Source organism: Ochlerotatus camptorhynchus, unplaced genomic scaffold (assembly GCF_037179485.1).
Source record: "Ochlerotatus camptorhynchus isolate MF236.1 unplaced genomic scaffold, CSIRO-AGI_Acam_v1.1 ptg000077l, whole genome shotgun sequence".
NCBI lineage: Eukaryota > Metazoa > Arthropoda > Insecta > Diptera > Culicidae > Ochlerotatus > Ochlerotatus camptorhynchus.
In genome coordinates this window covers 354,816-382,497 of record NW_027040567.1, presented here as the reverse complement: position 1 = coordinate 382,497, position 27,682 = coordinate 354,816, and the positions used below count along the sequence as shown (strand labels likewise).

Genomic DNA, 27,682 nt, shown 5'->3' with positions numbered 1-27,682 from the left:
TGTTCTCCTCCCCTGTATATGTCTGCTGCTAACAGTGTTAGCGTTTAATTTGGTAGAATGGATGTGTGTAATGTATGCGAGCAGTCTATTGCTATGAGTGGGCTCCCAGTTACGTGTGTAGGTCCGTGCAATGGAACGTTCCATTTCGCTTGTGCGGCACTCACTAAGACTGCGGCCAGGCTTATAGCAGATAATGCAAATATTCTGTTCAAGTGTGATAGTTGTCTATCAGATCAGAGTTGTGACGAGCAGAATGATCTGATCTCGCGCGTCAAAAGGATAGAGGAAGAGATGAAGAAGGTTTTTCAACTCTCGGACTCGATCACTGGCATGCGAGATCACATTGCTGCTCAGGTGGACATCGCGGTTAAAAGCGGGATGGCAGATATTAGAATAAATGTAAATGGTCTTGAAAATTTGATTTGTGAGAAATTGGATAATATGAAAAGTTCATTTTTTAAAATTGATGCGGAAAACCAATTAGCTGTAAAGAATGATCCGTGCAGCTCATCTAGGACGATTCAGTCGGAATCGGACAAAAATACCAGACGCAAAAAACGTAAATTAGTAATTAGTAATAGTGATCATGATGATGATGTTGTTTTTCAAGAAAATGCGAGTTTTGCGGATGTTGTAAAAAGACATAGTCGTATTAGTCAAAGTAAAACTAATAGTAACAGTAATAGTAAAAGTAACAAACCAGAAAATCGTAAGACTCGTCCAGTCATTGTGATTAAACCGAAAGAGTCCAAACAACATTGCGAAGATACTCGTAAGTTAATAAAAACTCAGTTGGATCCAAAAACACACAAAATCAGTAATTTTAGGAATGGTAAAGATGGCTCCATTATTGTTGAGTGTGCAACAGGAGCAAACGTAAGTGATGTGAAAAATGGTATTGAAAGCAATCTGGGTGAAAAATATAGTGCTGTTGTTCCCACTTCGGTGCCAAGATTGAAAATAGTGGGCATGAGCGATCAGTTTTCCTCCGATGTCTTTATTGACTACTTAAAAAGTCAAAATGAAGACATCGCTATTAATGATGTAAAAGTAGTGAACATGTTTGAAAATCCACGCTTCACTTATAACAAGTTTAGCGTTGTAATTGAAGTCGATGTCGATACTTATAAATGTTTGTTATGTGCGAAAAAAGTAAATGTAGGGTTTGATCGGTGCTCGATAGTTCCCGCGATTAATGTGTTGAGATGCTTCAAATGTGGAGAATTTGGGCACAAGAGCATGGATTGCAAAAATTGTGATAGATGATCTAGGTGCAGCCAACAACACAAAACGTCGGAGTGTACGTCAACTGTATTGAAATGTATTAATTGTTTGAAAATGAATAAAGAACGAAAAATGAACTTGGACGTCAACCATGCCGCATTTAGCTCGGAATGTTTGCTCTATAAAAGACTTTTTGATCAGAAGAAAAGCAGCTTGCGTTTCAATAAATAGCAGCCAAGTTCCAGGAATGTGAATCAATTCGATTTTTTATATTTGAATATTGCGGGGTTGTCAACAAACTACGTAGCATTACGTCAGATTGTTGAGGAAAAACGTCCTCTTTTAGTTTTATTATCTGAAACTCATATTGTAGAAATTGAAGCTTTTGATCAGTATAGTATTCCGGGATATATTGTTGCTGCTTGTTTATCACATTCTAGACACACTGGCGGTGTTGCTATTTATGTCAAAGAATCAGTTCAATTCAACCTTCGTACCAACGAAGTTATTGATGGCAACTGGTTCTTGGGCATTACAGTTGTACGTGGCATGAAGATGGGTAATTATGGTGTTTTGTATCATTCTCTCAGTTCTAGTGACGAGCGTTTTGTTGAAGTTTTAGAGAACTGGCTCGAGACATTCCTTGATTCTAGTAAATTAAATATATTGGCTGGTGATTTTAATATTAATTGGCGTGATAACCATAATTCGAATCATTTGAAGCGTTTAGCTGAGTTTTTTAATTTAAAGCAAACGGCAAATGAATGTACGCGTATTTCCAGGCACAGTAGAACAATCATGAGACTTTAGTGATTAATGTCTTAGACCATGTTAACGATAACGATAATTTTGTAAAATTGAAGTGCTGGAGGAAATATTCGAAGCAAGCTGTTTCAAATCTTGTTGAGAGAAGCCTGGATTTTCCATTCGCGGCCGGTAACTTAGATGAATCTACAGCTGTTCTTAATAACGCTTTGAAAACGTGTACCAATCAACTAGTTGAGCAAAAGTTTGTTTCTTTGAAAAACTCGAACAGCTGGTACAATTTGGATCTTTTGCGTCTTAAACGGAAAAGGGACAAATTGTACAAAAAGTTTTGTAGATCTAATAATGACAATCATTGGACTAGGTACACAATCGCGCGTAATAAGTATTCACAATCGATAAAGAAAACTCGTTGTGAATATGTTCAAAGGAAGATTGATCAGCATCAAAACAACAGCAAAGAGTTATGGAAAATTTTGAAATCTTTATTAAAACCTAGTAATTGCAAACCGCGGTCCATAACTTTTAATGGCACATTAGAACAGTCAGAACAAGTAATTGCATCTAAGTTTAATGATTATTTCGTAGACAGTGTTTCATTGATTAATCAATCTATTGAATTGGTCGATGAACCTGACGAAATAAAACAGCCAGTTAATAGTAGTTGCAGATTTGAAGTTTTTCACCCAATTACATTAGATGAACTTGGAGTTATTTGTTTTTCATTAGGAAAATCGGCTGGAGTAGATAATGTTAATGCTAGAGTTATTCAAGATTGCTTTCATGTCATTGGCCACATCTTTCTGGACCTTATTAATGAATCATTGCAGAATGGACATGTGCCACAAATTTGGAAGGAATCCTTAGTGATTCCTATTCAAAAAGTTGCTGGAACGAGTATAGCCGAAGAGTTTCGTCCCATCAACATGTTGCACACATTAGAGAAAATCTTAGAACTTGTTGTTAAAGGCCAGCTGTTGGAGTATTTGAATAGCAACTCTTTGTTGATACCAGAACAATCGGGATATCGGGAAGGTCATTCTTGTGAAACTGCATTGAATTTGGTGTTAGCAAAGTGGAAAGACAACTTGGAGCGTAAAGATACGATTGTTGCTGTTTTTTTGGATCTGAAACGCGCTTTTGAAACAATTTCTAGGCCCTTACTGTTAAGTACAATCAAGCGCTTTGGAATTACGAGTACTGCATATAAATGGTTTGAAAGCTATTTGTCTGACAGAACTCAACGGACTGTTTTTAATGATTCTGTTTCCAGTCCCGTGGGGAACAACCTTGGAGTGCCCCAGGGAAGTGTATTAGGGCCCCTTTTATTTATTATGTATATTAATGACTTGCGACGTGTTTTACGGTTTTGCGACATTAACCTTTTTGCAGATGATACTGTGTTATTCATTGCAGCTAAGGATTTAGAAGTTGCCGTCTCACACTTGAATGAAGATTTGCAGTATCTAAGTAGATGGTTGAAGTGTAAGCAGTTAAAATTGAATACAAGTAAAACTAAATTTATGGTAATTTCGCGGAATCGATTAAATGAGAACGTCTCTGTTGTAATTGATGATGAGACTATTGATCGCGTTCAGGAGATTAAATATCTTGGCGTGATTATTGATGACAAACTTAAGTTCAACTCTCACATTGACAATGTCATCAAGAAAATTGCCAAGAAGTATGGAATTCTATGTCGATTGAAAAACGATTTAACTATTGCCAGTAAAATACAGCTATACAAATCAATCATCTCTCCTCATCTAGACTTTTGCCCATCCATATTATTTCTGTCGAATGCAACACAAATATCGAGATTACAGCGCTTGCAGAATAAAATAATGCGTTTGATTTTGAGATGTAGTAGATTCACTTCCTCAACTTTGATGTTAGACGCCTTACAATGGTTGTCGGTGAAGCAAAGAATTGTATATTTGACTATGGTGTTCATTTTTAAAGTAGTTAACGGTTTGCTGCCTCGATATTTGTGTGATCGAATTGAAAGAGGAAGTGACTATCATAGATATAATACTAGAAACGCGGATGAAATAAGAACACCACATTTCTTGACTTGTGCTTCACAGAATTCATTATTTTTTAAAGGAATAAATGTTTTCAATTCGATGCCTAGATACATTAAACGTTCAACAACATTAGCAGAATTTAAGAGACATTGCATTTCACACGTGAAAACTGTCTTTTGAACGGTTATCCAGTGATTTTTTTTTATGAATTGACAAATTATGTATCTTGACGAAGTTATTTTTAACGGATTATTTTGTATGGATAGCTGTTATAACGACTTTTTAATAATTATTGTAGCACTGCAAAAACTATTTTGTTCGCCACGATGGTGATGATGGATTTTTGATAAATGATTTAATAGTAGTAGTAAAAAAAATAGTAGTCTACAAAGGTTTGAGCCTCGCGCGCGTTTAATGGATATAGAGGACTGAATTTAACATTTAATAAAAAAAAATGCAATTTTGAAGCTTATTTGGAAGATACCCTGAGTTAGTAGTAAGTTTTCTGGCAAATGTTGGGGGTTCGTGAGCATTCCTGACATTGCTGAAAATTATGATAGCATCAGATTGCGGGGTTACTAGTGTAATAGGATGCTTTGTTGATTGTTCATTAACTCTTGATTGCTTGTAATACTTATGAATATTTTAGGTGGACAAAAAGGCGAACTAAGAGGTGGACGCCTGAGCTTTTCAACATTTATATCGCTGTGAAGCAACTGTAAACTCTAGAGGGAATTTATATCTGTAACTGAAACCAGTTCGATTTTGTTTGCCAACCTGGTTAAAATGTCATATTTAATTATCTTAAAGATAAATCGTCCAGCTCAAACCTTTGTAGGGGTAAATGGTGGGACCATCATCATCATCATCATCATCATTACTAGATTTCCATCCCGGCGGCGACCTCACTGGCGACGATAACATCTACTCTTAAGAAGGATTTGTTATAGATTTCTGACCAACATATCTTTCATAAAACTCGAATATTATTTCATTTACATAATCGTTCCTCCAACCGAATTTCAATACATCATAATAGTAAAAAAAAAAACCGATTTACGAAAATAATAATTACGCTCAAGCTCCAGCTCAACTTGCTGTTATTATTTTTTCAGTCCCGACGGCGACTGATATGATTGAACATCCTTGTTCCACATGTAATAATGTTCCCACAACGACTTCCGTTCGTATATAGAGCAATTCCAAGCCAAACAGCAAACCAAATTTTTTTTTTATTGTCCTTCTCCGATTTGCTGAAACTTTGCATAATTGTTTGTTATGGACAATCATTCACATTTTTGCAAAAATTTCTTTGGTTCTTTAATATTTTTTTCAAAATGGCGTCTTTGACTTTTTTTTTCAATAAACTGATGCATGAAAACATCACTTCAATCCGATATGATGAATGACACAAAGTTGTTGAGAATAGTAAAGCCTTTCTGGGAAAATATGCATGGCCACACAGTATTAGAAACTGAAATATCTCAAAAAGTATATCTTCAATTTCAATATTTATTTTTTAAACAGGCTCATGAAAAATGCCTACTTTTGAAACACTTAAAACCACCGACACTTGAAAATTTCCAAACACCAAGTTTTGGTTTAAACTTCTTATTAGCAAGCTATTTTAAAGTAATTTTTACATAAAAAACGGTTTAGAATTTATCAAATATTGTTTCCTTTTTAGAAATTACATAAAAAAAGCATACCATCAAAAAGTTCAAAAAGATGCTCAGAAGTTGTTTTTAAGGGCTTTAACAGTTTGAGATATTCAAAATGTTTGCATTTTTTTAATATAAAAATTGAGGATATAATTTTTGAAATATTTATGATATTTATGAATGTTATCAATGATTGCATACATCGGAAAACGTCGAGTTTTTCCGATTCATCATTTGGCGTGGAACTGCTCTAGTATATGCTCAGTTGAAAATACAAAATATCAGCACCGTTCAGTGTCACAGTCGCATCGATACTTACTCCCGCAGGGTTGCGTCCGGGACTCCCGGTGGCCGGGGATGGTGTCGGACCGCCACAGCACTCGTACAATTTGAAAGTACGCTATCGTCATAAACAGAAGTGGCAGACTGCAAATAAAAACAAAACATTGGAACCATGAGGAACGTGAAATAGTAACTAAAAGAATTGTGTGTTGTGCGCTATCGATAGTAGCGTGCTAGGCACCGACCAAACTGTGACTCGGACCAGGGAGGCAGAGAGCTCCAAAATCCGAAGCTGAATGGAAACGTTTTCAAGGATAAGCAACAATGACAATATCGCTCAGGGTTATTATTGGGACTTGGGAGAGGGTGGCGGCGGTGCGGTGGAAACAGCAACACTTTTCTAATGATTATTGTCAGGATGGGAAAGGATTCGTTTTTCTCGTTATTGTTTTGCGTCCTCTGCAAGGGGCTATTCTAGTGTGGGGTGGGGGTGTGGGGGTCGAAATGAGGTGATGATTGAGATACCTCGCACGGATTGGTGTTGGTTCTAGTTATTGAGCGTTGACGCTCGGTCATTGAAACGAGATAATATTTGTGTTGGTTCCTTGAAGCAATCATAATCGACCAAGACGACGTGAATGTCGTTCCGTTGTGAACTGGAATGCTGGGTGGTGAATATTGAAGATTGTTCCTTTAAGGTTGGATGGAAACGACGGACGCGGCAGTAGATGATGATACCGGCCATTTTCGACACAGCAATTATCGTTGCCAAACATATTGTCCTATTGTGCTTGTGAAAATGTAATTAGGCAGATTGAACGTTGGATCGGAAGAGGGTGGCATTTTTGGTTCTTTTGGGGAAATTAGTCGAAGTTCCTAATTACAGCAGTCGATAAATGCAGATGAAATTTACTAATAATTCCCAATTGCTTTCTTAAATGGATTGAACAAGAGAATGTGAAGTCATTGTTATTAAGTTCCCAATAAGGTCATTCGATTTCCTTCAGTACGGTTTCAATCCACTGGAGTTGCACAATAAGCGAGCAGGAATTAAAAGTAATTGCAATTCACCGGTCTACGAGTACCCACACCATTCACCACAATAAACATCATTCAACGGGTGTTTTCCGGTTTTAATTACACGCACTTGGCCACAAAAGCCATAATTTCCGCCGGGTCCGGGTGGAACCTTGGGCTGTCGTCATCGTCGGCAAATGATTCAATTGCAGCTCACTGACGCCGGCAAAGATCAAGGAAAGCTCAACGAAGCAATAAAACATTAAATTAAAAAGGAAGTAGAATTTATTATTCTGAGCTTGGACGGGTGATTTTTCCCGCTTTTCATTGGTTTCATGGTTCAGAAAAACTGCTCAGTTGACAGCAGTGGTCTGTTAAACTATAACAGGATATGATTAAGAATAAAGGTGTAGATGAGCAACCGTCCTTCTCCATCTATTCACGATCACAGATTTGATTCAAATTGTGGATGCTTTAAACAATTCTGGAACAGTTTCATTTAAAATCTTTTTATAATTTTTGCTCAACATGAACTATAGCTCAAGATCCACTCGAAATAACACATTTACCATTAAACACCCGGAATGCAAAACGATTTCTGGGTAGGTATTTCTTATAATGGCCTGCTCGTCCCATTGACTATCGTACCGAATCAGCTGAAAGAAGAGACACTAAAGCAATTATTATAGTAGGATGCACATTCAAAATTCTACTAAATTGTCGCTCTTGTGAGACACTTTCCGCGTTCAGACTTAAGTATCCCTGAAGAGCCCTCTTCGGAGACACCTCAGTTTGAACCCGGAGTGTGGCTCCTTGGGGTGAACATTTAGTAATTAGTATTGAACGTTCCATTTCTCGATATTGAAGGTCAAACATAACTTGACTTGACTATCAGTTCATTTCATTTGAAGCAAAGCCCAACTAACATTTTCAGCTTTGTAAGCCAATTTTTCCAGCGTTGTGCTGTAAAGTAGCTGAAAAGAAGCTGCAGATACAGCTACAAGCAAAAGCTAGCAAAATAGTTTTGGGGGAGGGGAGATGCCGAAAATTTATTTCCGACGTTATTTTGGAATCCAAGAAAAAGTGTCAAATACTCTACAATATGGGTATTTTCGGAACGGGGACTGCTATAGAGGCCGAAAATCGATACTCGTCGCCATTTTGAAATCCATGTTGTTTGCCATTGGTTTACTGATGTGTCAAATACCCTAAGATATGGGTATTTTCGGAACTAGGACGACGCGTAAGTGTCGGAAACCGATATTCGATGCCATTTAGATTCTAAGATGGCAGCGATTGGTTTTCAGAAAACGTGTCAAATACCCCAAAAATGGGTATTTTCGGAACGGGGACGATGCGTGAATGCCGAAAATCAATATTCGACGCCATTTTGGAATCCAATATGGCGGCCATCGGGTTTTAGAAAAAGTGTCAAATACCCTAAGATATGGGTATTTTCGGAACGGGGACAACGCGTAGCTACCCAAAATCGATATCTGCCGCCATGTTGAAATCCAAAATGGTGGACAACGGGATTAAGGAAAAGTTTGAAATACCCTACAATTGTGTAATTTTGGAACGGGGACGACGCGTAGATGCCGAAAATCGATATCAGATACCATTTTGAAATCCAATATGCCGGCCATCGGGTTTCAGAAAAGTGTCAAATACCCTACTATATGGGTATTTTCGGAACGGGGACGACACGTACACAGTTAGAAAAATTCATTTAGATTTAGGTGCTCTTAGAAAGACATATACGAGCGTCGATTTTACCATAAATTTAAGTTATAACAGACGCCAAATTAAGCTCAATCAAACGTACTTTTCGTCGAGCAACGAACTTATTTTCAGTCCCGAAGCCCTTAATATTACGTGACATGTTTGTTAACGTTTCATCTTTTATGTCAAAGATGGATTCCATCACGTGTGAAATTAGTTATTTTTAAGTGTGTAGATGCAGAAGATCGATAACCGACACCATTTTAGAATCCAATATGGAGGCCATCGGGTTTCATAAAAAGTGTCAAATACCCTAAGATCTGGATATTTTCGTAACGGGGACAAAGCATGGATGGTGAAAATCGCCGCCATTTTTAGGTTGAATCGGAACCATCTTGAATTTGAAGATGGCGTCGGGAAATTGATGTCTGGCCTCTAGATGTCACCCCGATTCCCGATTCCCACATTCATTGGTATTTGACAGTATTTCACACTTTCTGAATCAAAGCCACCATCTTAGATTTTAAAATTGCGGTTTCTAACCTCTAAACGTTACTGTAATTTCAAAAATACCCACATTGATGGGTATTTGACAGTATTTCCGACCTTTTCTGGAACCGGAAGTTGCAATCTTGGATTTCAAAATAGCTCCATCCCGTTCTGAAAATACCCATATTTTAGGAAATTTGATCTTTTTCCTCAAATCTGAAGCTGCTGTCTTGGATTTCAAAATGGCTTTGGATATCGATTTTCGGCTTCTAGACGTTACCCCGATTCTAAAAAAAATATATGTATGGGTATTAGATAGAATTTCCAACTTCTTATTAAACAAGAAGCCGCTATCTTGGATTTTAAAATGGCGTCGCATATCCATTTTCATTCTCTAGACGCCATCCCGATTCCAAAAATACCGATATTGATGGGTATTTGACAGCATTTCAAACATTGCTTATACCGAAATCCGCCATATTAGATTTACAATTGTCATCGGATATCTATTTCCGGCCTCTACACGTCACCCCAATTCTAACTATTCTAGACGTCACCCCGATTCCAAAAATATCCATATTGATGAGTCGCCATCAGCATTTTCCACTTTTTTGTCAAATTGGAAACCGCCATCTTGGATTTAAAAATGACTCATCACTTCAATGGATGTAATGTCGGCCTAAATGCCCCTAATTTGGGCCCATTCATAAATTCAGCAATCGACTAAATTTTCAATAGCGACCAAAATATCCAATAGTACCGTCCCAATGATGCGTTCATCTAGATAAAATGGAAAAATAGCAGATTTTTAGTGATCTTAGGTCCATGGGCCAACATTAGAGCCATTTCCCCTATTATATTTATTTTTCAAATATTTAATGATCGTGAGGTAGATTTTGACATTTTATCCTCCACACTAAGACTCAAATTAATTTTAACTTCCTTAAAACGGGGTATCTTCGACTATGCGGGAACTTTGAACATAATGATTAAATTTACTCTCTGTACTTTTTTCTGAATTGGAAATATTGGTTCCATTTTATAGCTTAAGGCATTACCTTTGATAGGGTATAGAGTTTTCATTAATATAAGGGAAATGGCTCTAATGTTGGTCTATGGATCTAAGATTGGGCTCATCGCTAAAAAACTGCTATTTATCAATTTTATCTAGATGAACGCGTCATTTGGACGGCACAAATGGATATTTTTGGTCGCTATTGAAAATTTAGTCGATTGCTGAATTTATGTATGAGCCCAAATTAGGGGCATTTAGGCCGACATTACATCAATTTCCCCTACTCATTCAAGGTTTGATATTTCTTGAACTAAATTGAATTTTACCCATACCCCAAATCAAAATACTAATGTTTGGTCATAAGCAGTGTTGACTAAAATCAAGATAATCAAAATCAGCTATCTTTCAAGATCAATATCACCTAAAATCACAGGCACCAATATCACAAGCCATCATCAGCACAAAAATCACCCGTGAGTTTCGACCAACATCAGCTGTGATTTTCGTTTCCCAAAATCAACTAGCATCAATATCAACCACGATCAAAATCATCGAAAATCATAGGATTAGAAGATATGTTAAATTCTTGAGTCTAGGACATTCAGAAATTCATTTCAGCATTCCGGATGAAATTAAAATGGTGGATTAAAAAATCAAGATGGCTTCCCATATCCAAGATGGTGAACCAAAATCCAATATGGTGGTCTCCATACAGCGAATATACATCTAAACCCATGCAATATGGGTATCTACGAAATGGGCTCGATGAGTAGAAGTGGAAAATCGAAATCTGCCGCCATTTTGGGATCGCGGAACAGGGTCGAAGTTAAACATTTTTGCCGTAGGACTACGTCGTTGGGGGGTGCACTTAGTGAAAACCGAAAATGGAACATGTAACAAAATTATGAATGATTTTAAACGTTAATAACTCAGTACCCTTGGACCAATAATTTTATCACCAATCGAGCTGAAATATTCCTACGCATCTGTTAAAGTTAAGACTTTATCATTTTTCAAAATGTCACTTTTGAAAATTGCACGAATGTACAACCATACAGGCAACTCTAAGACTAGAAGATCCCGAAAAAACGTGCTCAACTTTTTGGCTCAGCTCTGGTACTCTCTTCGGTCCCAAGCTAATCGATGCACCTCTCGATACATAGGAAAATCCTCGAACCCCTCATTTTATCTGTCAAACTTTCATAGCGAATAAAAACAAACACAGTGCAGTACTAGAATTTCTACTAGAATGGGGTACGTTAATCGATTTGCTTGGGACCAATAGGCTAGTCAAGTAGTGAGCCAATTTAAAGTCGTTAGTTTCCACCGGTTGGTACAACTGTTGCTATGATAATTAAAATTATCACCGAGTGCCTGCGAAATGCGATTTCCCTAACACAGATTTCAAAGTTGAATTCCATCCGGTCTCACCAAACGATGTTTATTCAATCACCATTGCGTGAGTGGTGGTGTTCTCCAGCGCACAATGAAACCCCAATAAAACAGTTACCATACCCGAAAGATAACCCAAATGATTGAACTATTCCACAAATTGTGTAACCAACCAACCAACCCCAAACACGTCGTTTAGCAATATAACCACAAACAACGAAGTGACAGACGGAGCGGCTCGAAAACTTTGGTGACTAACCTGCTATTTCAATTTTTCAGTGTACTACATGGCAACACCACTACTACTGGATTGTACCACATGGCAACACTACTATTGGATTGAAGTAGCATTTTCACCAAATGTACTAGAATATTTTGGTTCTATCTCTTTCACTCTACTCAAAACTGAAATACATAAAAAAATGACAAAATAATACGCACTCTTTGCACACTGTCAAAGAATCATTGTACACAAAATCAACTTTGTTCAAATCAAAACAAAAAAACTAACCCATCTGGTAGATGATGGCACAAGCTTCCAAGAAAATTCTATTACAGTGAACCACATTATTTAAATGGATTTCTTCGCCAGTTAGTCGTCTGTCACTTCGTTTGTGATATAACCATACAAATTTTAGGCTCCCTCCAAGAAGCTAGCTACCAAGGCTGGCCTCAACCGTTGATCGGATTCAGTTCCAATCACCGTGTGTGGTGGTCAATCGGGTCATCATCAGGTAGACTAAGGCTTCCTCTACCCGACGGTAATGTTCGTTTGCGTGGGCGTGCCTTGAATTCCTAAAAATCATCGAGAGAAGTCATTGTTTACAAAAGCTGTTACGCCTAATTCCAGCTCTATCTAGATATGTTTAAATCTAACATACCATGTACTTTAAGGCAACGTTGGTCGCGGCATGAAAGTGGTCTGATTTTGATCCAGAGATGATGGATATTAATTCTTAATACGCCAATCGATAGAATTTTTTTCTACGAATCTGTTAAAATTAAGACTTTATCATTTTTCAAAATGTCACTTTTGAAAATTGGTATTTGCAACTGTTGCTATGATAATTGAAATAATCACCGATTGCCTGCGAGAATCGATTCCCCTAACACAGATTTCAAAGTTAAATTCCTTCCGGTCTCACCAAACGGTATTTATTCAATCACCGCGTGGTGAGTGGTGGTGTTCTCCAGTTCACAACGAAAGGCTGGCTGCAGCACACATGACAATCCATAGATGGAAGAAGAAGCCGCACAGCTATTGATCGGAATCAGTAGCTCTTCGTGAGCCGCTGAGGGCCATCTATGTCAATCGCGTCATACTATAGAGTATAAACAGAGAGAACCCCGCTCAAATTCCTATTCCTACACAAAACACAAGCTTCTGCTGCAGTAAACAAATAAGATTTATTATATAAGACGAAGTAGTTCTGCGTCACCATTGCGTACAACCCCATAGGGCTGTCCCTTGTGGTTTTTTCGTCTCGAAAATTTCACAAAGGCGGTATAAATTCAGGGTGTTTACTACCTGAAAAAAACCTGGAGAACTGGGAATTTACAGGGAATTTTATTTTTTTCTGGAAAAACCTGGAATATTCAGGGAATTTTGGTTCCACTCAGGGAATTTTCCAATTATCACTTCATTCGTAATTCAAAAGAAGTTTTTCGTTCAGTTTCTCGAAACGTTTCTTAAGGGCACTGAACTTGACAATCATCTAACAGCTAAGACAACGTGTGCGAACGAGACAAGTTCATTCAGAGAGTCTTGTCACGCTCGCTCTTCGCTGATTTGTATGTGGAGGATCAAAATCGTCGTAAAACGGAAACAGTCGAAGAAGAGAGACTGGCAACCGTCAAAAGGAAGCATACGAAGCATGTATTGTATAACAATAAGCATGCCAGACAGCAGGTCTGAGAGCCTACATAGCATTTTTTTGAACTTCAGAGAGGGTCGGAGATCTACTGAGAAATTTGTTGAGCTTCAGGGTAGTTCGTAGATCTTGAGAACAGAACTACAAACAATTTAAAAGTAATTAACAGAAATTCATAAATACAAAATCACAAGAAAGGTCGTAGATTTTCAGATAAATGTTCAAAGAAATTTTCAAAACTTCAAGCAAGCAAAAAATAATTTCAAATCAATTTGTAAAACTATAAGCGAAATTTTGCAAATCTTCAGGGAAATTCGCATAACTTCAGACAAGTCCAAGAATCTACAGTGAAATATAAAGTATTTCACAGAAGTTTGGAGATCCTCGAAACATTATTCAACATCAGAAAAGTTCGTAGATCTTCAGAACAAAGTTACAGAACTTTGAAAAAAAAAAAAATACAGGACTTCAGAAAAAAATCTCAGAATTGTTAATGGATCTTCAGTAAAAATTGCAGAACTTCAGGGAAGTTCGGCGATTTAGAAAAAAATATTTACACGCTTTCAGGAAAATTTCTAGATCTTGAGAGATACATTTAAAACTTCAAGGAAGCTCAAATATTTTCAGATAAATTTGGACAACTTTGGGTAATCTTGAAGGAAATTTTCAAATCTTCAGGGTAAGTCGAGAGGAATTTACAAAAAATCAGAGAAGTTTGCAGATCTACTGAGAAATGTATTGAGCTTCGAGTTTTTTTTTGTAGATCTTGGGAATAGAGCTACGGAGCTTAAGACTACTTTACAGAACTTTAAAGATATTTGCAGGAATTTTACAGAACGTTTCACAGTTTCACACAAATGTAAGATCTTAAGAAAAATTCGTTAAATTTCAGAAAAGCACCTCAATTCCAAAAACAAATCGCAGCGAAGTACAAAAGTACAATATTTTGCAAAACTTCATGGAAGTCGGAAATTGATAGATCTAAAGAACTTCAGAGAAGTCCGTAGACCTTAAGAGAAGTCTGTAGAACGTCAGAAAGTTTGTACGTTTTTAGAAAAATTTGCAAAATTTCAGCAAAACTCGCAGATCTTTGGGAAAGTTCGCCGATCTTTAGATCAAGAATCCACAAAGAAATTTAAAGAACTTTAGAAAAGTTAGGAAGTCTGCTGTGAAATTTATTGAACTTCAGGGCAGTTCGTAGATCTTTAGAGCAGAAATACAGTACTTCAGAAAACTTTACAGAATTTGAAATAAATTTTAGGAACTTCAGAAAAGTTCAGAGGGTAGATTGTAGATCTACTCAAAAATTAGCAGATGTTTAAATAATTTTCAGAATTTTACTGCGGTTCTTGGATTTTGAGAGACATTTACAGAACTTCAGGTATGTTCGCTGATCTTTACAGATATTTGCACAGCTTCAGAAAAATTAGAAAACTTCAGAATACTTCCTATAACGTCCGGAAAGCTCAAAAATTTCTAGGTAATCTTTTAATTCTTTAGAAAATTGTATAGATGTTCAGAAATATTTGCAGATATTCATTGAATCATGAAAATCTGCAGAGAAAATTACAGAGCTTTCGAGAAGTTTGTAGGGTATTAGAAATTTTGTGAACATCAGAGATAATTGATCTTCAAGGATCTTAAATCTTCAGGGATTCAGGAACTTTGTAGATTTTTAGGAAAATTTGCAGAACTTCTGAAGTATACATAGAACTTCAAAGAAATCTGTAGAACTACCGAGAAATTTGCAGATCGTCAGTAAAGATTGTTGATCTTTAAAGAAATTTTACCGGAGAACAGAAACAAAACTTCAGGGACGTCAGACGGTTTGAAGACCTTGCAGAATTAAGTTGTTAACAGAAATTTTCAGAACTCAAGGAATCATGTAGATCTAGTGAGAACTTTTCCCACTAGCTTGTCGAAAGTTGGTATCGACATCCTGGCGAAGTTTTGAAATCCATTTTCATCTTCATATCGCAGCTCTTGAAGGACAAGATGAGCCAGATCCCTGCCGGTGTTCCTCTTGACCAACCATTTCCTGCTCCACAAAGTTCACCTTCTCCTTCTCATTTTATTTAAAATAATAAAAGCAAATACGTCTACCAGCAATTTTCCGGTAATTCATGATGGAAGTATTTACTTTTGATTCCTGATACAGTTTTGCTTTGAAATCTAAATTGACAGTTCTTTCGACATGTGCAAGCAGTGTGAACACCAGCAAACAGGGGGGTTCGACAAAGTGTGTCGAAAGTAAATTCGAGCAGATTTTTCATTATGGCGGCGGTCAAAATCAGGCCAAAAAATCAGATAGTCTTAACGGATCTTAAGAGATTGAAACCATTATTTATTCTGTCTAGATCTTCCAAACAGAGTTGGACTCAAACATATTATCAAAATGATATTTTGTTTTTGAAAGCGTATTGTCATCAAATTTTGATATATCGTTTTATCGAAATAGTATAGACAGGTTTCTTACTTTTATGTGTATTCTTGAATTAAAAAAATACTACACAAATACCAAAAAAGAATGTACTATTGATTGACGTAATGCATGCTACTGTATGAATAGCTAATGTGATTGCAAAAACCAAATACAATATTACACCCATGGATATAATTTCTTTTCTCAAATTATGTGTAGAATAAATGCACAAATAGTGGAGGTACTTTAGTGCAATGTGTTCCTATGGTGGCTTATAGAGTCTCCCTAAGCCGCTATAGAAGTACATTGTACTAACGTACCTCCACTATTGGTGCATTTACTAAACGTAAATTGAACAAATTAATATTAAACAACCTATCCCAAGCAACATTGCAAGTTTTATTGAGGTTTTATAGCATTCTACAAGTCTAAATAATGGTATACAGAACCCTTATAAAACCAGACTTGTTACTTGGGTTGTGCATCTGTTCTGCTGTAATATTCAATAACTTTTTTGCTGTGCCGACTTATAAGTACCAACGCCCAAGTTTGAACAATCGAAAATAACATAAATCAATAAGTACATAAAAGGGATTCCAGATGGATAAATAGATAAAATAAATATGTGATTAATTTGTATGCACCTGGAATTTTTTTCATCCGAGCTGGAAAAACCTGGAAAACTCAGGGAATTTGATTCCTTGGATTGAGTAGACACCCTGAAATTGTTGATGCCAAATGTCTTGAAAATGCATGAAACGTCTAGATCTGGTATTATGAAATTTTAACATTCATTATTTTAGTACAATTGAACCGATTTTCGATATTTCTCCTGGATAAGGAAGATATTTGAATGGATTATTTAGAAAAAAATTGACTGCACACCAAATAAGATTTTACCCACTAGAAAACAAAATTTCTTCCTTTTTTCATAGATTTAGCAGCCTATTCGGTAGATATACATTAGACTGATGCAAATTTTGACATTTTCGCTCCACAGTGCTCAAACGGTTCCAAATCGGGTCCTGATTAGTCTCCCAAAATTTGAACTCATTTGAAAAGAAACTGACTTGACACAAACCATTTAAAGTTTATATGGAAATTACTATGGGAAATCCAAACTTTTTGTTTATTGTCTTCTACCCATTTTCCATGTTGCTTTTTCGAAAATTTCTATAACTATTCTTACGGAAAATTTTCTATGCTACAACTTTGCCGAATAACGTTTTTCAGCCAAATGTCAAATTAAATTGTTATTAATTGTTTAAGAGATTGATAATCTTATGGCATGATCAAGCAGCTGTTTTGTGAGCAACACTGTATCTTGCAGTATGACATAGTAGCCATGATTTTTGTGCTCTATTCTAAGCGCCAGAAACACCAATGTTGCCTGCTGAACAGTTGATTGAGCATAATCGTAAGACATTAGTGGCTTGAATTATTGATAACTTTTGATGCTTACATTATATTGAAAAGTGGTTAAGGACAAAGTTGTAGCTGAGAAAATTTTCTTCGAGCTCAGTTATCATTTTTTAAAGCAGAGCAATATGGTAAATTGTTAGATGCATATATATATATTTCCTATAGTAATTTCCATATAAACTTCAAATGGTTTGTGCCTAGTCAGTTTCTTATCGAATGAGTTCAAATTTTGGGAGACTAATCAGGACCCGATTTGGAACCGTTTGAGCACTGTGGAGCGAAAATGTCAAAATTTGCATCAGTCTAATATACATATTGCATGAGATTGGATGCATATTCGCTATTGGATTTTGGTCTGTCATCTTGAATTCCAAAATTGCGGGCTTGGATTCATAATCGCTGTCCGTAGGCCGCCACATTGGACTTTGATCCACCATCTTGGATTAAAAAATGGCGGCGGATGTCGTTTTGTTACTTTAACTGTAATAGCAAGGTATTGATTTTCCGTTTGGCGATTTTGATACCTCAAAATCAGCAAAGCTTAAATTAGCCTTGATTTTCTGCTTTGTGATTTTGCTACTCTCAAGATCAGCGAAGACAAAATCAGCCATGATTTTCTGATCTCAAGATCAGCAGTGATTTTCGGCCGTTCCTGATTTTGGATTTTTTGGAGTTTTCCATCGCTTACCACAAGAATAAAAATAGAGTGTAAATTTATAATTTATAATTTATAAAGAATTGACTCTCAGGATCCTCAGTACATATCAAAAAATAAAACGTTTGAAAAACTTTAATTGTTGAAAACAATGTTTAGAATACACTTTAAAAATCTATCAAAGTTACCCCATTTTACGGTACTGCATTCAGAAAGCATACGCTTTAAAAAAATTTCTCCCATACCTTACTGTGTAAAATTTTGAATCATCAAGGCCGCGAGAGGCCAAATTTTAATCACCTACCCGAGCAAAGTCTGAGATCAAATTGAAATCTAAATTTGATGTTGTTATTTCGCTGATAATGATTACTCAAGTTGCTGTCGTTTTGGTCGTTTTAACGGTTAAAATATCAAAATTGAGAGCAAACAAATCTTCTTGTGACATCACATTGAAAACTATTTCTGCTATCAGTGAGAGCAAACTGAAAACTGAATTTGATATCCATTTTTCCTGTTGATAACAAAACAAGTATTCAATTTGATGTTTTGCTACGCAACAACATATTTCTGAAGAGCAAATTTACAGCAAAATGAAAACAAAATTAGGTAGGTATCGAATTTGTCAATTGCGTAAACTGAAATTAAATTATGATTTCAGTTTGATGTTGATATCAAAACTTGATTTCAATTTGCTGTCATTTTGATGCTGGACTTTGCTCGGGTAGAGTGACGTATACGTAACGTGGGAGAGGAGGATGTCTTAAATTGTTCAAAAATATGCTACGTCATCTATGCACGGTCCCTTATGATTCCACGAACGAGCTAAGAGACCAGATATAATATAATAAGCTAATTTCATTGAACACGCAAGTACCATAGCTACACAGTTTCAAGTGGCTGGAATCTTCCATGAACCAGATACTCCTATCCTGTTCACCCCTTTTAGGGTAGACGTTCTTCGCAAGTTTCGTGGTGAAGAAATTTTTCCATCACTACTGGAGGAGCATATCCATCTGTTTTCATTTCTTCTGAAAAAGGATTGATTTATATGACTGCCTCAGGGAAACGATTGACGACTTTGTATTCATAATGTGGACATGAGACTGGCTTCATTCTGTCGTTACGAAATGGATTAATTTCCTTGGAATTACTTCACAAGGTTGACGTTAGGGAACGGACGAGAACGGAGCTTTCAATTCACAATTTTATAGAAATAACGTCCCTTTAACGACTGAGCACCTCAGCACCGTTCAATTTCAACGAGGGAACATTTATTGGAAATCACCGGACCGGGAAAAAGTATAAACTTTTCATTCTTAATGGAGAATAGCAGCCGTCGGGATTGGGAATCGGATTTCTGGATCACCAAAGTGGAAATCACAAACGGGTAGTAGTTTTCTAGTTTCAAGGCAAGAGTGTTGGACGGGAAAGAGGAAGAGTGAGGGTTTATTGCAAAATTCCAGCATGCACTCAAAGTGGAGAGCAAGAGACAAAAAAAGAAAAGTTTCCATTCGACTGATATGTGATGTGGCAAAATGGGTTGTGAAGCATACTTACGAGTAAAGGAACACAAACTTGACGATATAGAACGTCTTCTCCTTCTCGTTGTCCCAAGTGGACACACATTGGGTGAAGAGCTTGATGTCGAAGCGCAGCTTTTTTCGACGTGTCGTCAGCACTAGGAACTCGGGAAGGTCTGAAACGGAGGAAGCGAAAGAAAAATATTTGATGTTAGCAAAAAACTTTCCTCCTGTGTCGGGAAATACGTAAAGTGACGAGAAAAATGACCAAATCATTGAGTTAACTGTTGTAGGATATCCGATTCTGAAGTGGTTTTGTGGGTATGAGTATGTGTGTCCTACGTCAGAATGGCTCTCTTGATTGGCAACAAAAACCGATTGCATCAGAAGATTGATGTTGCTTTCTGTTACATTCTGAAGGCAACCGTCAAACTTCTTCGAAAGTTTCTATGCTGATGTTATTGGATATACTGAAATCACATTGAACTTCTTGTGCTTTAACATAGTCAGACCTATTCTGCAAGTCGTGTAACTCTCCATTTGATTTGCACGACGTGATTTTTCTCACCTCACTAGTGACAGAGTGTCACACGCCTCGCAGAGTAGGAGGGAGTGTTCTTTGAGCTCAGTTTTGAACTGAGAGCTGCATAAGACTGTACACCACTTTTGTATTCCATAATTGTGTGACAAACACTAAGGTTAGTTGAGAGTATTGCTCAATAAATTTCTAATAATTCTGAAACGTAAACGGTCTTCCACGAAACTGTCATTCCCTTTTTGAATTTAACTTAATTTTTCATATGTCACACCTATGGCAGAAACTTCCCGTCTAACTGCCTACTCCATACTTGATTCTGAATCTTCTATCCAAAAATAAATTTAATCATTTTCCCTCAGACGCCATAAACTTGTAAACTCGTGTGGGAAAATCGAATGTAAGATTAATGGCACAACTTTTCTCGTTTGTTCCAAATGTCCTCGATCCCTTACCCATCCCCCTTTCCCCACTGAATACACGAATATAAAACTCCTATAAAAATATACGATTTCTTGTATTATTTGAATTTAAACTTTTGCTCAAGTCAAAATCAGAACGCACGATCGCCTCGTGACGGGAATGTAACCACCCACATCCGTGTGAGCTATTTGAGTTTGGTATAGGATTTCTCCACCCGTGCCAGCATCCGTCGTCTATAATCAACAATCACCTCGTCTTGGAACCACTGCGAAACCAAGGAGAAGATTGAACGTGCTGCTTCGGAATTGCACCCTAGACGACGCAGACGATGTGGCAAAATGTTCCCGTACCTTCTCCCCAAACTCTATGGCAGCAACAACAACAACAACAATATATATACAGCTCCCCTAGCCAGCACCGTACTCAGTATTTGTCACTGAAAATAATTCTGAGGAGTGTAAAAATTGCTAAATTAAATAAGATTTTTTTTTATCTAACAGTATGATCAAAATAAATTTTGAAGCCCCTACCACAGACAAACAGATATAACACATTGAATATTTCTCACTGTAAAACATCGTCGCAAAAACATTACCGCCATCTGTTGAGTACACTGTGGTGGGTAGTACGCTGAACAGATGGCTGTAGTGTGTAAACGTCAAACGCAAGGGAATTGACTAAGCGCGCCACAGGTGACGGTACTACCAACTACGATACTTTTAAATTGACCGTTAAATGCTTGTTCGATGAACAACTTGCGAGTGCTATGTCTGTTTGTCTGTGACCCTACCATGACCAATCTCTGTTTGAAAATCGTTTGATCGATAATGTTAGCGTAAAATATCAGCTTCAATCAACGAAATCGATGCGACGAAGAGACTGCTAGGTTTCTTTTTCTGTTGAAGTCGACCAGCTTCGCACGGCTACAAACAAATTTTCAATCGTTTGTCTTTCTTTCTCCCGTCGCTTTATTCGTGTTTCTTTCAAGCTTCGGGAAGCGGACGAGCGAAGAGCGCTCCCCAACAAACAATTCAGAGTCACAAATAAGCATATACACGGCGAATGAGAACGACTCAAATTTGAGTTTAGTTCACTCATAATCGCCAAAAGTGCAGGAACTCAGCGATGAGTAAAATTTGTCTCATGGTCTCCTGTGGAAAAGCTAAACAATCTGCCGGAAAATGAAGAAATTGACGAAAATTTTATTCAGTCTCGGAGTAGTACCAATAGACTGAGTGAATCCAATCTTTACTTTTCTCAAATTCGGGAATTTTTCCCTGGAAAATCCTGGAAAAACCTGGGAAAACATGAGGCAAATTAACTCATCGCTGAGTTCCTGCACTTTTGGCGATTATGAGTGAACTAAACTCAAATTTGCGTCGTTCTCATTCGCCGTGTATATATTGAATCAATGCTGTAGTACAGTGTACAATGCTGGATAAAACGAGTAGCCCATTGAGATCGATAGATGCGCCCTTATTTTGCTTTTTGCTCTGATATGATTAAATTACTTATTAAAAGCTTTATAAACGTTGACTGTCTTCCTGATTCAAAACCAGAAGTTTGATCTAATAACAAACTGAGTAAGTGTAATTTGCACATACATTGACGCTTTACTTCGACTGTTTTCAATTGATTTAATAATATACTTTATTAGACGCCTACTAAATGTTCTCTAGCTCCATTATTAGATTTCACTGCATTGCTTTACAATATTGCTGAATAAAGGCGGATACAGTCAGCATAATAGCTCTTAAACCACTATGCGTCCATGTTTTAATCGCATGCCTTGTAAATGCTTTATAAACGACGTATTAGATTCATTATTCCACAACACTTGTTCAGTTTAACAACAAGACGAAATCAGTAGAGTAGTGGTTACCGTTTCCGCTTTTCATATGGAGGGTCGGGAGTTTAATCCTAAGTTCAACCCTCTTTTTATTTGTGTTCTACGCCTAATTAATTTAAATAGTAATCATCGATCACATGACTCACGACAATGAATGCATTGATCTAGTTTAAAAAATAACCGATCATCCTTTCCTTGGAATTAACATTGGTCCCATGAAAAACAACGATGAATGAATTAATCATTCCCACAGAGCCTTTAAGGAGCTAGAGTTGCGATCGGGAGTGCTGATAGGTATTCACTTTCAAGCAAGGTTTTATTGATTATTGAGCTGCCCTTATGATGAATTCTAGGATAGCTCAGATGACAAGGCAAGCGGCTGGTGATTGGGAAGGTCCATGGTTCAAATCCCATGCAATGAGATGTGTATGTAGTTCATTTTCTAATATCTGTGTGGTACGTGCCACGGCAGAAATAATGAAAACAATCACTTCTAAAGAAAAAATAACACCCATTCCTGTCTCCCCGTCTCTCTTATTTTCGGGCTAATTTTCCACAGTTGAATAATCGTTTAATAAATGTATAATAATGTTTAATTAAACGTTACTTTACATGAGAATCAAGCGTATACAGAGCATCACTGTTTTAATTAAGGGGAAGCAGTGATGTCTTATCAACACTGAGTAATCAAAAATGTTATCGAATAAGCTCTGTTACAACTCATATAAGTCGAATAACAGCATCTCGACATACCTTATACAACACCAATAGTTCAATGTGTTGTGGTTGAATAAATTCTCCAGATTTGTGTGAACAGAAGTTATTATTAAAAATAATGCAAGTATTATTCAACATGCAGTTGAATCAAATCGTCAACAAGTCGTTTATTCACTAGACGATTGTTTGTCGATCGACTTTGATAGTTTTGTCTCTCATGAAGCACATCAACCGACGTTTATGACAGAAAATGAAAATATAAATTTAATACATTTCTCACGTGAAAACACTTGAAGATATGTTTAATTTATCTTCCATCCACATGTTTATCTAAAAAAAAGTAGCGACAATGTTTCATAACGCATATTAAACAAATTGTTAGAGCAGCTGACAGTGTCGGTAAAGGTAATTGAAAGCCATAATGAGGCTTCATTTCAACTCGATATTCGACGCTACTTGCATTGAAAGGGATGAGCAAAGCAACGACGAGAAAATCCACAGGCAGCCTCTCATTCTAAGCGTGCTTCTTTTTCATTTTTATTTCGTGCTGATAGTCTAGCTAGGCGTTGTTGATTCTATGCGTTAAATACGTTGTTTGAAAGAAACAAAACTCGAGTTCATTTTGGAGCTTCGAATATGTAGAGACCTGGTTGATAATGTTAGTTAATAAATAAATTAATTGATAAAATGTTAGAATTTCATTTTCAACTGCAACTTGATCAACAAAAATCATATATACAGAGGACTTCATTGATACCCGATACCTTAAGTTCGTGAATATGATCGAAGTTCTCTAAAAGTCCACGTCACTATACTCCCTTAGCTTCTACGAAATTCCGATGACCTCAACGAAGATCGCAGGGCTTCTTCAATTTTGGCTGAACATCAATGAAGTCAATAACACAAAACAGGAGAATTTGTTAATTTGTTGCGATACCTCTTTTTCTTTTACGCTACCGTCATAGAATGTGATGAGAGCATCTTTTTTTTTTTTTTTTTTTATTGACGAAAATGATTGAATATTACAAAAAACGGTTTTACAACTTTCACTTTTTGTTCTTCTTCTTCATCTATCTTTTTTCCTTGTATCTGTCAATTTAACTTTTCTTAAATTAACTTAAAACCTACGTTAACTTGGGAAACCGATTGCCCGCGGCGTACTTGGGGATAATATACATTCGTTCATGTACACTCACTCATATCCACTCATTATTTATCACCCATACATCCATACATCCATATTTACAAACACCCACACACAGGGAAGGGAAACGTAGCCTAACTTAACCTATCTTAACCTAACATTTTGTTCATTGTTCTTTTAGCACTTCAAGAGATGAACTAGCCTATGGCTAAAAATCTCTCAAATAGAGGAAAAAAAATGTTCTTTTAGCTTTCCATTAGTAGCACAACTAGAATTTAACAAATATTCAAACTATTTCCAAACTGTTTTCTAAAATTAACTCGATTGTTCCATCTTATCTCTCTTAGTTCCTTTTTAAATACAAACAAAGATGGTTCAATCACTCTCAAATTGAAAGCGACCACCCTCATCGTTAGCCAAAGCGCTGCTTTACTTTTTTGCGAACGCTCATTTATTTTAAATAGTAGAATGTCTTCAATGTCGTTTACTACAAAATTAAAGCGCGATCTTATAATCTGACTACACCACTCCCAGATTTTTTTTAGAAGCAAGGCATTCTTTTATTCTATGTCTGTTGTTATCTAATTCTCCGCATCTCTTGCATAGTTCATCACTTCTAATATTGTGGGCCACGAGTTTCATTTGATTGGGTATCAAATCATTTACAAAACTATAAACCATTGCACGATCTTGCATAGAAATGAAATTTTGGTTTATGTTTTCCCATACTATAGACCAATCAATATCAATTTTACCTTCTATTTTCGGAATAACCTTTCTTGAATGAGCATGAGCATGAGCATGATTGACCGCCCACGGTTGCTACTCTGTTATTGCCAGATCAGCTGTAATTACACAGAGAACCAATAGACGATGCTTGGGACTAGCAATCATCCTCAATGTGTAAAAACTGGTGATCTCAAATTAGGCAATACCAGCGCCAGCCGCGCCTGAACGCAGGTCAAGAAAGGAATGGGTTAGAATGTGTTGACGTGACACTCGCTTTGATGGAAGCCGAGAAATCCTCTGCACTTCCACGAGGAGTCACTGGGATGTTGGGTAAGAGGGTAGGGTTTGCAGCAAGGTTCGTTTTGGTGAACGATAAGCTGAATTGATGTTTAAACTATAGGGAGGGGTTACTGAATAAATAAATAAAAAGGAATGATCTCAGCCAAATAACCAAGTGGAGCTGCACCAAAAGCAACCGGCTAAATTCATATTATATTATAATAAAATAAAAAGTAAATAACAATGATAAGCTATTTGATACACCTTCTGGTCCTTCAGGATCTACAGGACAACTTTTTCTAGAAATGAAAATTATAGTTATATAATGATAGTTATATAGTGATATAATGAGATTTTAAAAATGTGAAATAAAACTAATTTACTAGTCATGCAATGTATAAAATAATGTTAAATAAACAAGTATTACAAAATACAAATAAGTTTTCGGAATAACCTTTCTTGAATCAACAAAATAGTCATATAGCAATTTCGTCGTTTCCAAACAGAATTTTTCTTTTAGCTCTTTTGCCTCAACAATCCATTCTTTTGCATTTTTGGTAATTTTCATCGGTGTTTTGAGTTCGAGTAAATATTGTTCTTGTCTAAAGTTTCCTTCGTTATCTAAATTATACATTATATTTTTAATGAAGAGCGCCTTAAGTTTTGACTCTGGATCAACTAAACCTAGACCTCCTGTCGAAAAATCCAAGTACAGTTGGTTACGCTGTACTTTAAAAATGTATCCATGCCAAATAAATTTACCACAAGCGGATTTTATCTGTGCTATATGACGGTTCAATGGAGGAAAAACTTGACCAAGATACCAGAGCTTTGATAAAATGAATGTATTCAGCAATCTGCATCTTTCATATATATTTAAATTTCTAACTGAATGCATTTGAAGAGTGCGTTTAATATCATTAATAATTGCATTGTAATTGGTATTTACTGTAATGTACCAACTTCTATGTATTTGGATACCCAATATTTTCAAATAATCAACCTCTTTAATCAGCTGTGGTCCAAGTTTTACATTGTTTAACCTCATGTATCCTGATTTAACCAAATTAATTTTGATTTTTGCATACTTTGAGAAGTTTTCAAAAATGGTAAGCATTAAGTCAAACTCCTGATCCGTACGGATAACAATATTAAAATCATCGGCGTAAACAATCACTTTTATAAATCTATCATAAATAAAAAATCCTGAAATATTTTCATTTAGTTCTCTAATCAATGGTTCAATATAAAGTACAAACAGTGCCATACTTAGAGGGCAACCCTGTCGTACAGATTTATTTATCTTAATTTCATCTGTAAGAAAACCGTTTACTAAGACTCGAGAGTAAGCTATTTCATATAAATTTCTTATACAATCAATTAACTGCTGAGGAAAATTGAAACTTCTCAGAACTTTCCACAAATATGCATGATTAACACGATCAAACGCTTTATTGAGATCAATGCTTACCAAACAAGCTTTAAATCTTATGGTCTCGCATGCTCTCGTTAGAATTTTCCTTAAATCTTTCAAATTATTAACGCAAGATGCATAAGCTAAACAGGCTGTTTGGCCGCTCCCTAATAAACTACTAAGGCAATTCATGATCCTATTGGCAATGATTTTCGTAAATATTTTATAATCACAATTTAACTGCGAAATTGGTCGAAAATCATCCAAAGAAGTTGAAGAAGTAACTTTTTTGGAAACTAATGTAATTATCCCATCCGCAAAACCTTTGCTTGGCCTAAAGGCACCGGAAAGATATGAATTATACAATTTCAGCAAGTCATATTTTATCACTTCAAAATGTTTCATATAAAATTCATATGTTAATCCATCCGGACCTGGAGACTTCTTTTTGGAACATTCTTTCAGGACTGTTTTGAACTCTTCAATAGTAATGGGCTGTACTAGTTTGGCACCTTCATCATGACTTAATTTTTTTGACTGATATTTAATTGGATCCTCTTCTTCGTTAGCATTATTAATTTGATCTATAGGACTGAAACAGGCTGAGAAATAATTATGTACTTTCAATCAGAGATCGAAATTTTCGCCTACTTGAGAAGAGAAACGTCATTTTTCACCTGCTAGGAGAAATAGATGAGAATGTGAGAAGCGAGAGAATATTATACGCTCACAGCAGTTTTCGCCAGAAAAGCAACAGCGATTTATTTTTTTCGGAGAGCATAAGCGGCAGATAAATCGTTTCTTTTTCAGTGAATTCTTGATGCCGATAATGATTTTTCACTTCGTTCATACACCTGAAAATTCACTTTCCGCACGCCAACGACGATCCGAAATTAAGAACCAAAACAAAAGTTAGGGAACATCCATAAATTACGTAGAATCTGAGGAGTAATGGAGAGGGGGTTGCAACATTTGTAACGGACCATGCATAAGGTATAGAAAAAAACGCCACGAAGGGGGAGGGGAAGGTCTAAAATTTCTTAAGAAAATTGCATTGTCATTTATGGATGACCCTTATGATATGACAGAAGGTATAAAAAGGAAATAA

At 36.4% G+C, this 27,682-nt stretch overlaps 1 protein-coding gene across 2 annotated transcripts in view; it reads right to left on the bottom strand.

Annotated features, from left to right (window-relative positions):
* LOC135697691 (orexin/Hypocretin receptor type 1-like) overlaps positions 1–27,682 on the bottom strand; it is a 346,064-nt gene that overhangs the window by 84,425 nt on the left and 233,957 nt on the right. For both annotated transcript variants that reach the window (XM_065217465.1, XM_065217466.1), the window contains exons 4-5: positions 19,522–19,660; positions 5,997–6,103 (exon numbers count right to left, since the gene is read on the bottom strand). In XM_065217465.1, coding sequence (XP_065073537.1) covers positions 5,997–6,103; positions 19,522–19,660 — 246 coding nt within the window. The remainder of the gene's footprint in view (positions 1–5,996; positions 6,104–19,521; positions 19,661–27,682) is intronic.